At 41.4% G+C, this 15,141-nt stretch overlaps 1 protein-coding gene across 4 annotated transcripts in view; it reads right to left on the reverse strand.

Annotated features, from left to right (window-relative positions):
• Window positions 1–15,141, reverse strand: part of KCNH1 (potassium voltage-gated channel subfamily H member 1) — a 320,211-nt gene that overhangs the window by 235,739 nt on the left and 69,331 nt on the right. For all 4 annotated transcript variants that reach the window (XR_012083630.2, XM_072989933.2, XM_020794609.3 and 1 more), the window contains exon 5: window positions 8,141–8,259. Coding sequence is in view for 3 of the 4 variants with exons in the window: in XM_072989933.2 (XP_072846034.2) it covers window positions 8,141–8,259 (119 nt within the window). In the remaining variant the exon portion in view is untranslated. The remainder of the gene's footprint in view (window positions 1–8,140; window positions 8,260–15,141) is intronic.

A 15,141-nucleotide genomic window follows, 5' to 3' on the forward strand; every position in this document is an offset into this window, starting at 1 on the left:
TTTGGAACTTTATTACTTATAACTAGTTATTCCCAAGGCCTGACTAAGGAATGTTGGAACTAGTGTGTTTAACCTAGAAAAGAAAAGAATGAATAGGGGCATAGTTCTACTCTTTAAATATCTAAAGGACTGTCACATGCAAGAGGACATGTGGTTCTTCTGATATAGGGACAGGATTAGAGAAGGGATGACCTTAGCCCCTCTGGAGGTCTTCAAACAGAGTTTGTATACTATCTGTTAGAAAACCTATAGTACTGGGTTTCTTACATTGCACGGGGACTTGCCTAGATGATGCACAAAGCCCCTTCCAGGTCCACAGTTCTATAGAGTATCCCAAAATAGTATGTAGAAAACAATATGTCAAACAACAGCTAATCAAAGAATGGAGTCAACACAGAGTCACATCAGACTGGTTTGTTATTAACTTTTCCCCTCTCTTAGCTGGCAGGCTATAGCAGAGGAACAAACCACTAGAAGCAGGACTACTTTCAAGGCTCCAGAGCATCCAACGCTGTCAGACTCCTGCTTCCTCAACTGTCAACAGACAGCAATCGTTCAGAAATAAATTAGGCCACTTCCTGAGGGTCCAACTAGATGTCAAGGGGATTGCATATTCCATCAAATTAATTCATTTCCCCTTGACAACAGAATTTCCTCAGAAACGTGTTTCAGCAGACTCACAAAGTAAGACTGTATTTACACACACACACACACACACACACACACACACACACCACGAGCATTCACAAAACAAAGTACTGTATAAAGCACACTATATGCAAGATACAAAGATCAGGAAAAGCATGTGCTATGACAAATAGAGGGTGCACTTATTCCAAATACTGTACATGCTAAATGTATTGCCTAGTTTTATTCTAAAACCCAAAGAATCTTTCACTCCTCCTTTGAACTACTTAGTGCTTTAGAGCTGTTTACATTGAAGATGATGATTATAAAATTGTTCTGAAGAACTAGCTCCCTGCCCTGGAGCTTGTTTGTTTTTCCTTTATCTTCTGCTGGCCTCGAATTCTAAGGGCCCAGCAGTTGAGGAGTCCCCTGACAAAAAATTCATCGGTTAATAACATGTTGCTTTTTTATTGATTTAACTGATTTTTAATTAGTGCCTAAATCCTTTAATTTAATATCAAAAATATTACACGTTACACCAAAAATTGAACAATGTCAGCATTTCATTGTATAGGAGTTCCCCCCCCCCAAAGTTACATTCTTATTACTCTACAAAGTAACATGAGTTAACACGTTGCTACTTGCACTGTGTTATTTTCAGGCTCTGAAAAGCTGAGGGTAAAATAGGAGACAGAGAATCAGAGGCAGCCCAGCATAGTTAGTCTCTCCAGAACAAAACTCATCCCTTTCATAGCTTCCTGGTGCCTGGCGAAAAAATGTGGACCTGATTTCCTTTTAACATTCTCCAAAGGCTATTTATTGAGCCATCCATCCTTACACAATATTCATTTCAGTATTCTTTTTTCATCATCTTCTATGCAACGCTTAATGATTCCAGATGTCCTGCAATGCACTGGAGCTTGGAGTTGGGCTCAGTGATGTTAAAATAATGAGTGCAATATTTAACTGGCAATTAATAATACACATTTCATATCTGAGGACTATGCTCCTGACCTTTACTATTTATAATTAACTTACCAGCTGTCTGGGCTTAAATTCATGCAAAGCCTTGTCAGATCTACCAGCTACCATGGAGTTGTCTAACAGATAGCAAAGGGGGTGATTTAAAGCACTAAACATCATCATCAGCATTCTCTAACAAACAGAGCATTCCCCTGGATATTTCTTTAGGTTTCAAAGTTTTACAAAAGTACCACATAATCAAATATTTACTAAGAGATCCTAAGACTCTGTAGCACTCAACCACAGCAAGTTCTTCCTTATGATAAGACTCACATTAAAAACATCAATGAGAAGCCCAAAAATACAAAGCTAGCATCAGCATCTGAGATATGGCAGCACAAAAGTACAGGCTGTAGGCAGGAGAGCACCACACCATCAAAAGACCTACAACACAACAGGGGATTGGGAGGCAAGATCTTTGCAGCCTTTGTAATCTTATGCAAGTGCTGTGTTAAATCACATCCTTCACCAGCCTTAGGGCTGTCAGGTCTCAGGGTACCAGGTGAAGTCCTAGGGAATTGCTATGCTTCTCTGGTTCTCCAAGTGGAGAGAGAGACAAACTTTCGGGCCGATGTCACAGGGAGAGGAAAAGGATTGATTTTTGTATATGATGCAGCCTCAGAGACATGGCACCCACCTCTACCTATTCCCAGCTGGTACCAAGTGTCATGGATTTAACACCAAGGTGACTTAATATGTGCTGTGTTTGCACGGTACCAAAACACACAACAAGGGAGGGGAAGGAGGAGAGAGGCAGTAAGCAGATGTACTTTGAACCAAGGCCAAGAGTGGAATACTTCCATTGCAACTGGTATTACAACACTAGCTCAGGAACTCAAGGGAGAAATTTTGAGGGAAAGGATGCTGCTTACATACCAACCCTAATTGGCACAAATTGCCATGAAATTATGAGGATATCAACACTACAACATTCTAGCAATTCAGGATTACTTTAATGGTCATTGAGCCATCCTATGGAATTCTAGGATCGGTAGTTTGGTGAGGTGCTTAGAATTCTCTGCTAGAGAGTTCTAAGGTACTCCCACGAACTACAACAGAGAATTCTAAGTACCTGACAAAACTACAGATCCCAGGATTCCATGAAATGATATCAATTGTCTTTAAGTGTGCAGTGTAGATATACTCTTTGCTTGTCAAGCTACAACATCTAAAGCTCAATATTAGTAGCAAAAAAGAAGAGCCATGTGGCAGCAATGACAGCCAGGAAGGCCTAAGTCAAGGATGTTTTCTGCGTGAAGAAAGGACTGCGCCAGCAGTTCAATCTTACTTCAATGTTGCTATGAGGACAGCATCCTCCTCATTTCCTGAAGACAGCATGCCCGCTTAGGAGGTGTAGAGCAGGCCACATGGCATATAGTTGTCTCCTCCAGCATCTTGCTGCTGCCTGTCTTCGGTTGCTTCAAGCAATGCCTAATGGGAGGGCTGGTTCATAGCACTCTAATCACTCACTAACAATGGCTGTGTGTTACTCATAAATGAAATACATCTATCAAACCATTAGTGAAGGTGAAGATGCCATGATACCATAAAAGCTAGTCTGTAATGTCTTCCACACAAAATGCATATGCATATTTTTATTAAAGGCCTGAAGGACTTTTCCAAGCACAGCTGATGTCACAGCCTTCTAACCCATGCTTGCTTCCACAAGCTCCAGGGCTCTCCTCAAGCAGGAGACTGAACCAAATACTCTGTGAGTGAGTGCGTGAGTGCGTGAGTGCGCGAGTGAGCGAGTGCGTGAGCGAGTGCGTGAGTGAGTGAGTGAGTGAGTGAGTGCGTGAGTGCGCGAGTGAGCGAGTGCGTGAGTGAGTGAGTGCGTGAGTGAGCGAGTGCGTGAGCGAGTGCGTGAGTGCGTGAGTGAGTGAGTGAGTGAGTGAGTGAGTGAGAGTGATTTGGCATGTAGAATCAGGGATGGGCAAAATGCGGCCTTCCAGACCATTCGGGCCTACTGTCCCAGTCAGCGTAGCTAGTGGTGAGGAATGTTTATTGCTCCAGGCCAGCAACATCTAGAAGGCCACATTTTACCCATTCCTGCTCTTTTTGGCTTAGACCTAAACATAAAGAAGTCCTGTCTAGCATGGCCTGTGGTACAGAACTGTGGGAGTTGTAGTCAAACATCTGAAGAACCAAATCTTCCCCATCTCTGCAATACAGCAAGCCAAAACACAAACAAACCAAAACAAAACATCTGCCAGAACAATTGCCAGGAAAGGGGAAACTGTCGTTCCAGTCACAACAGCAAGCCAAGTCCACAGGCCAGTACTTAGGGGGACTGCAAACAGAATCTACCGGCTATGGGATTCTCCCATAAGAAGCGGTAGCACAGCTGTGATGGCAGCCATTCCACACAAACAACTCCAGTTGCACAACAGTGGGTGGTTATGGACACAAACTCATGCAAGGAGGAAGCTTTTCCTCACCCCAGATTTTCAAGGAGGGAGAGATGTGAAGTCATAAGCTGCCCGTGGTGCACAACAAACAAAAATAAAGAGCGAGGAATATTGTTCACTATAAGAATGAGCTTATAGGAAGCATCCTCAGTGGAGAAGAGCAAGGCAGTCAGAGGCCATTATGCTGTTGTAGCTTTCCTATCCTGGATAAGCTGGGGTTATTCTGATATAAGGGATTTAGTAGCAATCACACTGTATAGTCCTCTAGCTGGCTGGATAGCTGACTGGTTTAGGTATCTGGCTGCAGAGCCAGGGGTTCAATTCCCCATGTAGTCATGGGCAAGCTGCACAACCCAGGTAACCAACCCCCACAAAGAAGGGTATGATAAACCTGTATATTCTCTACCTACAAACTCCTGGAAGGGGTTGCCATAAGTCAAAATTGACTTGACAGCATGTAGTGATTAGATACTCCTCTAGCCAGACCACAGGACAAAAATGCATTGCTGGCATCATGTGAAAGTCCCAAAGGGGCAAAAAGGAATTTTCTGATACATTCAACAGGGACCACACATTGAATTCTCCATGAACCTACATGGGGAAATCTAGGTAGCACCGTCTTTTGACATAATTTCAAGCAAAATATATAAAAATTAATCACTATTGTTTGTTTTTAATTAAGAAACATCTTTCATAGAAATTCAATATCATTTTTAAAAATAAGTTCATTTTTTTAAAAAAAAGTTTAATACCAACATATTACTACACAAGACATCACTTTTCTGTGTAAATCAAGGGCAGAGATAGAAGGAATATTTGACTTCCGAGGCCAAGCATTATAAATATGATAATAGGACATGCATTCATTATTTTAACCTGCTATGAATATTTATTACTCTACCAAATGGCATCTTTTTTTTAATTTTCTGCCTAAGAGGGAAACAACATATTAATGCAATAATTAACCAAGTTGTGCTTTTTCAAAGTTCAGACATCTAGCCCATAATCTTACACACCTATATCTTTACCAGATTTGGCCTTTTTTTCTTCAAGAACTTGTCTTTTCCTGTGCAAAGCGACAGAAAACCATTCATTTCACTGTTGCCTCTGGAGGACTCTGAGCAGATAGAACTACACAGAGCAAAAACCACATCTGCTGCATGACTCACTGTCTCAGCAGCCGTCATGTGTAATAGGCAACAAGTGGCTACCTATAGCTAGTCATTTTGGGGGCAAAAAAGGTAAAGCAATCACATTTCAAAAGCAATGTAACAGGTAGAAACAAAGTTATTTTCTTGAAATAGTAATAGAAAGTAATTATCTTCACATTCAATTTTGGGGGGCATTTAAATATATATATTTTAGATGTGTGTTTGCCAGGATGTTTTTTTTTTTCTTTTACCAATCTTACATTTTCCATGCAAAAGTAACAAGAAGTTCAAGAAAAGTAATGAGCAGTGCAACAATTAATATAAATTTTCAATGCAGGAACACATAATGTCAACAGATAGCTTTCTGTAATGAGTAACATTACTTAAAAACAAAATTCTGCATACGAGGCTATGTCACACTGTCAGCCTGAGGCCCGTGGTGCAGCTATCCCTGTGGACCAACGGTCCCACTCCTCCCCAGGTCCAGCAGAATATCTCAAGGATCTGGAAGAAGCTGTGGTGCTATATAACCACCAGAGGGAGGTAGAAGCCAGAGTGGATGTGGAGGACCAAAGAACTGGGGAGAGTCCAGAAATGGTTTTTAAAAAGGTGGGAAATGAACAAGGAGAACCAGGGAATTGGAGAAGAGGAGGGCAGTTTGAGGATATAAAGGAGGCATTGAGAGAGGAGATGAGAAAGAAAACAGTCCAGACAGGGGAATGAGGAGAAGAGGGGATTTTGGAATGATGCCTTGGAGGAATAGGGGACCAAGGTTTATGATGTAGAAATCAAGGTCCCCGAGGAAACACTACCCCACAGAGAAAGGAAATGTGTAGATGCATGTAAAAAAGATCCATAGACCAGGGTGTTGGTTCAGTTGAGGAACCGCTGACTCTCCATGCCCTGTGCAGCTACTGTACCTGAAGTGAGGCATAATATCTAGCCCTTCTCTTAAGTGTCAAGTGTGTGGAAGTAGAGAAGAGCTTGAGAAGCTTCCCTGCAATCTTCCCTAACTCTTCCCTCCAGCTTAGAGGTGGATACAAAAGACTGTCCCCTAAGTGGCATTAGCCTTTTCAGCAAAGTGCCCCTGAAGTCACACAACAGCAGAAAGACCACTGCAGTCAGACAGCCCTAGCACCGCTGCAGCGCCAAGGTTCAGGCGAAACCTGAGGCAGAAGGCAATGGAGCTGTGGCTAGGGTGAGCAAAATGATGCATCCTGGCTGACCACCTTTTCAAGAAACAAAGAAAGATCTGTTGGCCACAAGAAACCTTCCCAACGTCATACTAGGGCAATTCCTTTACTAGTTTGACTCAAGACCACAAAGCAGCAAGCATCCCAGCTATTCAGGTCAAGTTTTCTTTGTTTGCCACCTTCATCAGGAAAGAAAAAACAACTCCAGAAACAAAACAAAAAAGGTAAAGGTAAAGGATCCCCTTGACAATTTTTGTCCAGTCGTGTTCGACTCTAGGGGGCGGTGCTCATCCCCGTTTCCAAGTCATAGAGCCAGCATTTGTCCAAAGACAATGAAAAAAAAAAAAAGATACAGGAAAGAAATTCAGTCAATTTACCCTAAGCTAACCTCTAATAAGCAGACAGTCAATGTGTAATGCTGGGTAGGTGGGGCTTGTCAGCCTTGGAAGGCAGCCCATCTAGGAGAAGGAAAACTCCAATTCAAACCTCCACTGCCTTGTGGCTATATCCACTGATGGAAAAAACTTCAAAAGTTAACATCGAGGCAAAATCCAGAGCCAGAGTCCCGGAGGCAGTTCGTGACGTTCTGGCAACTCCTGTGACATCACTGGAACCAGTTGTATTGGCTCTTGACTTTCCATTGGACTACTTCAGTGACATGGAAAGGGGGATTTTCTGCTTGGGTAATAGTCTATCCTCCATATTATTTTACCCAGGCTATGTGCTCTGGAGAGGACACTCCAGCTTTGCGTACAGCGTCAAAACAACACCAGAAGTAGCAGTTACTGGTTATAAGTCTTTGCTCGATTAGCATAGAGCATGATGCCAGGGGCTACTTCCGATGGTGGGAGAGGTCATTGCACCTCACTAGGTAGCTAGCACCCGCCTTAAGTTGGGCAGCCCCTGGCCAGTAAGGTGCTGCCTCGCCACAGTCTGCTCACCTCATAGGGTGCATGGGGTTTAGGGTGAAAGCCGACAAGCAGATCAATAACCCTGCACCATGCACTTTTACATTTTTGGTATCACCTGGAAAGATAAAGTTCCAAATAGAGTAGTCCTAGAATGATCCGGAATTTTTAGCAGGTATACATTAGTGAAACAGCAACATCTATGTTGGCTTGGGCATGTCGTGAGAATGGCTGAGGGTCAGATCCCAAAGGACCTCAACAGATGGGAAACTTTGGCATCTGAGCATTCAGCCTGGAGGCAGGCAGTACAGCATGGCCTCTCGCATTTTGAAGAGACCCTTGTCCAGCAGGCTGAGTCAAAGAGGCAGTCCTGAAGCCAGCAAAATCAGGGAGTTGGACAGGGAACAGACTGTATTTGTCTTCAGTGTGGAAGGGATTGTCACTCTCGAATTGGTCTTCTCAGCCACACTAGATGCTGTTCCAAGTCCTCTATTCAGAGCACGTTACCATAGTCTCTTGTGACTGAAGGATGGCTACACCTGTAAGTGTGTAATGGTTAGAGTGTTGGACCAGGGCTTGGGAAACTTGTTTTCAAATTCCTGTTTGATCATGCAGCATATAGCTGACCTGGAGCCTTCTCATAGACTATCCTACCTCACAGGGTCATTATGAGGATATTGGAGGAAAGGTGGGATATAGATGTAAAAGTAAATACATAAATAATATCATAAACACACACATAAATAAATACATAAATAATATCATTGTTAAAACACCACCAGTTTAGTGCTGTACCCTCATAGTCAAATGGAAGATAAAGGAAATATTACCTCAGCGAGCCGGGAATGCTTGTGAACATTTTCTCCCTTCTGCACGCTTGGAGCCAGCTGCTGCAGAACTCCCCGACTGCTTGTGAGAGCACGTGTTAAGCGTGCAAACTTTCCCCAGCCTGAAGACAAGACATTGAACAACTGTCAAAAGATACAACCTGTTATCTTTAATAGGACACTTGTGGCCATAAGTGATGTTATGAACAAAACTCAACCAAAATGCTTCTTAATGTCAACTTTTTTTCCAGCTTAATCCTAATTGAATCCTAACTGATGAAGTACAGGGTTCAAGATCCTCTCTGGTCCATCTGCCTACATCCTTATTTCCATAGATGATTTATTCTGTTGTATTTTATGAAAAGGATTTAATTTAAGGAAATAATTGCATTATATATGAGGTCAATCATGGTTCATAAAAACTACCCACAAAGTCATCAGTTGAGCATAGGTCCTTGACACTTTTAGTTAATTTCACTTAAAATAAATAAATACCAGCATTTTTGCAGGTAACTAGCGTGACATATTCCATTTCATTCTTGTCTTCAACTTTTCTATCCAACTACTAGGGCTGGCTTTAATGTTAGGCAGAGTGAAGTAATGTCCTGCTGCAGGTATAGTGAATTAGATTCTTCTATTGACAGTAAATAGACTCAACTAAACTAATTTTGGAGGCATAATACAAACTGTAGGCACAAAAATTATATATAAATATAATCAACACTCCAATAAAATAAATAAGTAAAACAGAATATATATATGGCAGTATACATACATACATACATACACACACACACACATACTGTATATATATATATATATATATACATACACACACATATATATGTATGTATGTGTGTATGTGTATGTATATGTATATATATGTACATATATATATGTGTGTGTATATGTATATGTATATATATGTACATATATGTGTGTACACACACGCACGCACGCACGCGTGCACGCACACGCACACACACACACACACACACACACACACACACACACACACACACGAAACCAATGGCTCCAAAACCAAAGGAGGTTTAGACATTGAACTATGAAGTTTTTGGCTGGCTCCATCTTTGCTGTCCTTCTGCAAGCAGACGAAGATCTTTCTCTTCAGGTAAGCTTTTCTTTAGTAATGGGCTGAGTGGGGTTTGCTAAATGGACTGTTGTGCCTTAATGTGTTTTTGGTTTTGTTTGTTGCTTTTGTTTACCATATTTTAGTGTGCTTTTATTTGGTCCTTTTTAGTATCCATATACTTACTGATTTTAGTTTTAAATATTGTCTTTTAATTATGTAAGCTGCCTGGGATCATTTTTTAAGAAGAAAGGGATGGGAAAAATATTTGAAAGGAAGGAAGGAAGGAAGGAAGGAAGGAAGGAAGGAAGGAAGGAAGGAAGGAAGGAAGGAAGGAAGGAAGGAAGGAAGGAAGGAAGGAAGGAAGGAAGGAAGGAAGGAAGGAAGGAAGGAAGGAAGGAAGAAAGAAAGAAAGAAAGAAAGAAAGAAAGTGTGGAACTGTACATAGGTGGCTTGTGGTCTAAGTGGATTGGTGGTAGCCCACCTCAAAACTTCAGGGCAAACTTCATTCCCATAATCTGCTGTCTATTATGCTCTGAAAACCACAAAATTAAAAAGGAAGGCAAAAGGAAGCAAAGTGCAGAGATCATGATCAACAGATCAAGAAAAGGAACAGTTCAGGCTCACATGTCATAGTCAATTACAGCATTGTTTCTAAATCAGTAATGAGGTACAGTACAGGGGGAGGAGGGAGAGAGATAGAGAATTTAATATGAATAAAGGATTATAAAATGCAATGGAATCATTCAAGATTTAAATGTAAAACTGATATTTTAAAAATCCATGTAGTTTGTAACTATGTTGTTCATATAGAGACCAAACTTTGGAGAACAGCTTGCCACGTAGACCTGGGCCCACACAGCTGTATTTTAAACTGATTACATTTATAATTGCATGTATGGATGTAGATGAAGTATTTTCAAGCTGATTGCATATGTGTAAACACAGACAAACCAAAGAATGAACAACAGTCATTATAATTAAGGCTTACTGAATGTGGTACCAAAATATGTGAATGGTAGATAAATTATATTAGCCATGGGAGCTGACCATGGTGCTGAAAATGAAATATTTGCTTCACACAGTATGTCATTATATGTAAGAATGTTTTGGTTGAGTATCCTCTTGGCTTACATTGTTAAAAATTGTTCTTTTTGGTTTACTGGTTTTACCAATTACTCTTGCATTGGTCCTCCTGGCATCCTAACACACTTTTCTTATTTGGTTAGCCAGTTAGTTAGTTACATCTGTATCCTGTCTTTTTTCCAGTGAGCTCCAGCTCACTGTCTTCCCCATGACCCACTGCAGTTGGTAATCTGAGAAAGACAATCCAAGATTCTCCACTCAGTGAGGACTAGAACCTAATTCTCTTAAGGTCTTACCCCGGAGTTCTCATCACTATATTATAGTGGCTCCATTAATGATGTTTGTTTAGGGTCCCTGCCTGCTGTATATGCTTTCATGTACATTATAGGATATTTATTTTGCCAGATGCTTTAAAGTTTATGTTTTAAGAGTTGGTATATAAGCTTTTAAAAATAAATAAATAAAGATAAGTCAACTCACATCATTTTCAGCTGAGCTAAATTTACATCCAGTTCATATAAAGATACAACTTTTTTCCCCTTTTATTGCAAAGGAAATTTTGTTGCTTATGGCATGATCCCAAATATGGACAATATTAAAAGCAAGAGTTCCCATTCTGAAAACAAGACATAAGCACTTTATCTCACTATGCTCCCTGTATAGTACTGCTTGGTTTTAGATAAAAGACAGGCTGGAATAATAGAGAGCAAATGAGATAAGTATCATCATCATCATGCATGTAAAATAGCAAGAATGAACAGAGGAAAACCAGAAGCCAGAATCTGTAACATCTAGAATGCAACAAGAATTAAGGGTGTCCCATTGCACCCTACAATGCAGGAATCCATGTTCATGTCCTTTTAATCTTATTACAACACATCACACCTGAAGTCTGAGAAGAGTCATAGCTGTCTCCTGTACACAGAAAATAGACAAGGACTGATTATTCTCATTACTGACTAAAGACAAATGAAAATGCAAAGGACTAGGACTACAGCATGGAATGCAAATCACAGGAGAAATATTTCATTTGTAAAATTCCTTTTAACAGTGAGATGATATTAAAAGGCAAAAGAAAATTAAAAAACAAGACTGAGACTACACAGTCTCAAGACCTGTTTATGATCTGTCCTTAAAATCTGCAGGCAAAGTTTTTGTCTAAAAGAGGGGGAAATTATAGTTTTTGTAATCAGGTTATGTCTGGTTAGAGCATTTCAGGTGATTGCATAGCTCAGTGGTTTAGGCATCTGGTCGCATGGCCAGAGGTTGGGAGTTTGACTCACCACTGTGCAGGCTGCACAGTCCCAGGATGTACCCAGAAGGGAATTATAAACTACTTCTGTGTACCTGGAAAACCCTGGAAAAGGGTCAATATAAGTCAGAACTGACTTGACAAGATGCAATTGAAAATAATAATAAAATAATGTTTCTGTTGATCAAGGCATTTTAAGTCAGTCGCTGTATTCTGACATCTTTTCACTGCCTTTAAATTTAACTGTATGATTGCATTTCCCTTTTTATTGTATTCCAAAGCTGCAAGGTGATTTATAGCATTTTTAATTATTCACTGCCATGCTGTATTCTGATGAAGGACAGTTTAGATATATTGGAATAAATGAATAAAAGGAAACAGATAACTATAATCAGAGTTGGTCCCTGTTATACATTATCTTCTGCACTGAATGAACAATAGAGTTACAGGGATGGAGGCTGTTCAAATGGGCAGGAAAATCCAAATTGTAATGGTGCTTTCCCAAACCCATCATTTCAACCTTAGCAATACTTTGACCTTCAGCTTGGAAACAGATACATCAGTAAAATTACAAATGCATTCTCCATACAGAACATGTAACCGTACTCACATCTTATATCTTTTTGAGAACTGCTCCTTTTAAACAATTCCTAGCATGAAGGTATAAAAGCAAAAAAGCAAAACATGCTGCTTATACAGTACACTGCCCCATAGTGCTTCAAGCACTCTCTGGGCAGTTAACAAGTTAATTATGCAGGCTACACATTGCCCCCCCCTTCAGTGAGCTGGGTACTCATTTTACCGACCTCGGAAGGACAGGAGGCTGAGTCAACCTTGAGCCGGCTACCTGGGATTGAACCCCAGGTTGTGAGCACAGTTTTGGCTGCTGTGCAGCAGTTTAACCACTGCACCACGAGGCTCTTCTTAAGAGCCTGGGACAATGTATACAAGAGGGATGCAGCTCTGAAATTAAATATATGCTTTTCGCACAGAAGGTCCCAGGTTTAATCCTAGAGATGTCGAGGTAGGGCAAGGAAAGACTCCTGCTTGAAACATTGGAGCAATGACTCTGCTAGATGATGGGCACTGTAGTCCAACCCTTCTGGAGGGTGCCAGGTTGGAGCAGTGCTAAGCTAGGATGTAAGAAATGAAATGCTAACAACCACTATCCTCACCTTCAGTGCTAAGTACCGAGCTAAATGGACCAGAGGTATGGCTTGGTATATATCAGCTTCCTATGTTTCTAATGTTCTTTTTATTTTTTTCATTCAGCAAATGCCTCTATGAACTGTGGCTTTGTCTTGGGTGTCTCATGAGCATGGAGCATTTTCAGGGGCTGATCATTGGTGGAGTGTGCCAATGAATAGCTGATCAAAATAAGGAGCACGGGTGGGGTGTATTTGAGTGAACAAAAAGCTACACAGCCTTTTGGACTATCATAATTAATTTTTTTAATTTAATTCTTTAATTTCTACCCTGCCCTTCTCTTTTTGTGGATTCAAAATCCAGAACAGTTATCTTATACTGAATCTATCCATCTTGGGCACATGCCAGTGTAGAGTAGTAGAGTGGTTCTCAGCCTTTCATATCATAATCCCACCAACTACCAGAACCTGACTCCTATGAAAATAGGAACAAAAAGTCCACTTCTTTTTTCTCAGAAGGACATTTATATGTTTCAAGGTCATCTGACAATGGTTCCCAAACTTAGGTCCCTAGATATCCTTGGACTACAACTCCCAGAAACCTTGGCCAGCACAGCTAGTGGTGAAGGCGTCTGGGAGCTTTAGTCCAAGAACATATGGCTAACCAAGTTCGGGAACCACTGATCTAGAGCAGCGGTCTGCAACCTTTTTGGAACCACGGATCAGCTGAGCCTCTGAGGAAGGCGGGGCACCCCCCCGTGCTCGTGTGGGTGTGCTCAGGCGTGTGCGCACTCTCGGGCACATGCGCAAAGCAGAAGGGGAGCACACAAGCCCACCAGCACTGGCATGAGTGCTCCCCACCCCTTCACGCATGTACAGGAGCCCCTGTATGCCCACCTGTATGCCCACCCGCGTGCCTGCCCACCCCTTCACGCGGGAACTCAGGTGCATGCATGAAGGGGCAGGGGTGCACTCACACTGGCGCACATGCAAAGCAGCTGTGGGGAGGGGAGTGCGTGTGGGGGCGGCAGGAGGTCCGTCTCCGCAGCCCATTCCGTCTCAGGCCACACGCGGCCCGGGGGTTGACGACCTCTGATCTAGAACAGTGGTTCTTAATCTTTGTTAGGTGTTTTTGTACTGCAACTCCCAGAAACCTCAGCCAGCAGAGCTGATGGTGAAGGCTTCTGGGAGCTGCAGTCCAAAAACATCTGAGTAACAAAGGTTAAGAACCAGTGAGACAAGAGGGGGCTCTTGGTGCCATTTTTTAAGTGGTTGTTTTAAAGAATGGGCTACTGAGGGATGCCTTTGGTGCTCTGGGGGCTGTATGTGGCCTTCAGACTGCATTTTTCACACCTTGTGTCACACCCACACTGCAAGGGACACTCAGGGCTGGAAAGAGACAGGCCATTAAAGGAACTAAAGTTGGAATCCCCTTTACATCTTTCAGATGATTTAGAAGCATGTTCCGTTTGACCTGACCATTTGGCTGTGCCCTGTAGAAAGCTGGAATAGCTGGGCTTTTTAACCACCTCACTTTGCTATATATTTGGAGAGAAGAGTTTTTCAAGGTCAATACTCGGTATAACTCTTTTACAGTAAGTACATTTGAAAGCCTGCCTGATTATATATATTAGGCACCATTATACAGATGACATATATAAGGTGATGATACATATTACGCAGCTTTGAAAAAATGAACCAATTCCATATTGTGCATAATGAAAAGGAATCTATCATTATGCTTCATCCTCAGAAACTTATGGGGCACAATAGCTCTGTAATTTCTTGCAGCGCTAGCATTTTACAGCCATCTGCACTTGATTGTGTCTCAACATGAACAGCAGGTGGGTCTTTTTATCCTATTTCATCTGTCTCTCCACATGTCATTGCAAGATAATAAGCCCTTTTTGTGGATTTGTCATTGATCATTCTTATTACTAACCCTAGACACACATAGTCTTAAGAAAGTTGCAATCACTTTGGCAGATCCAAAGTCAGACTTGTTAACATTTTTATGGGAAGCTATCCAATTGTTTGCCCAATTGCCATCTTTAGTTGCTTTTACAGCAATCAAAGCTAAGACACAGGGATTCATGGTACCATACTGCTGATAAGTGATTAGGTTTCAACAAAGTATTCTGGGAAAAGACACCAACCAGAAGATTCAAAAGAGGATTGAGATAATAATAAGCAGTTTTGTGTCCTGAGCAGATCTTCATAACTAAATCCTCCCAAGTAAAATGGTGCATCTGCTTTGGGGGGGGGGGGGGACTCAAACATTTAACATATTTTCTTGGGGACAGAGTAGCAGGTAGCAACTCAACAAAACTTGTTTATTTATGTGAAAGATTTATAGCTTATAACTCAACAATTTCCATACAACAGGTCATTCAAAGTAGTTCAGGCAATAATGCAACACCATATAATATAA

The sequence above is a fragment of the Pogona vitticeps genome, chromosome 1, assembly GCF_051106095.1.
Source record: "Pogona vitticeps strain Pit_001003342236 chromosome 1, PviZW2.1, whole genome shotgun sequence".
Lineage (NCBI taxonomy): Eukaryota > Metazoa > Chordata > Lepidosauria > Squamata > Agamidae > Pogona > Pogona vitticeps.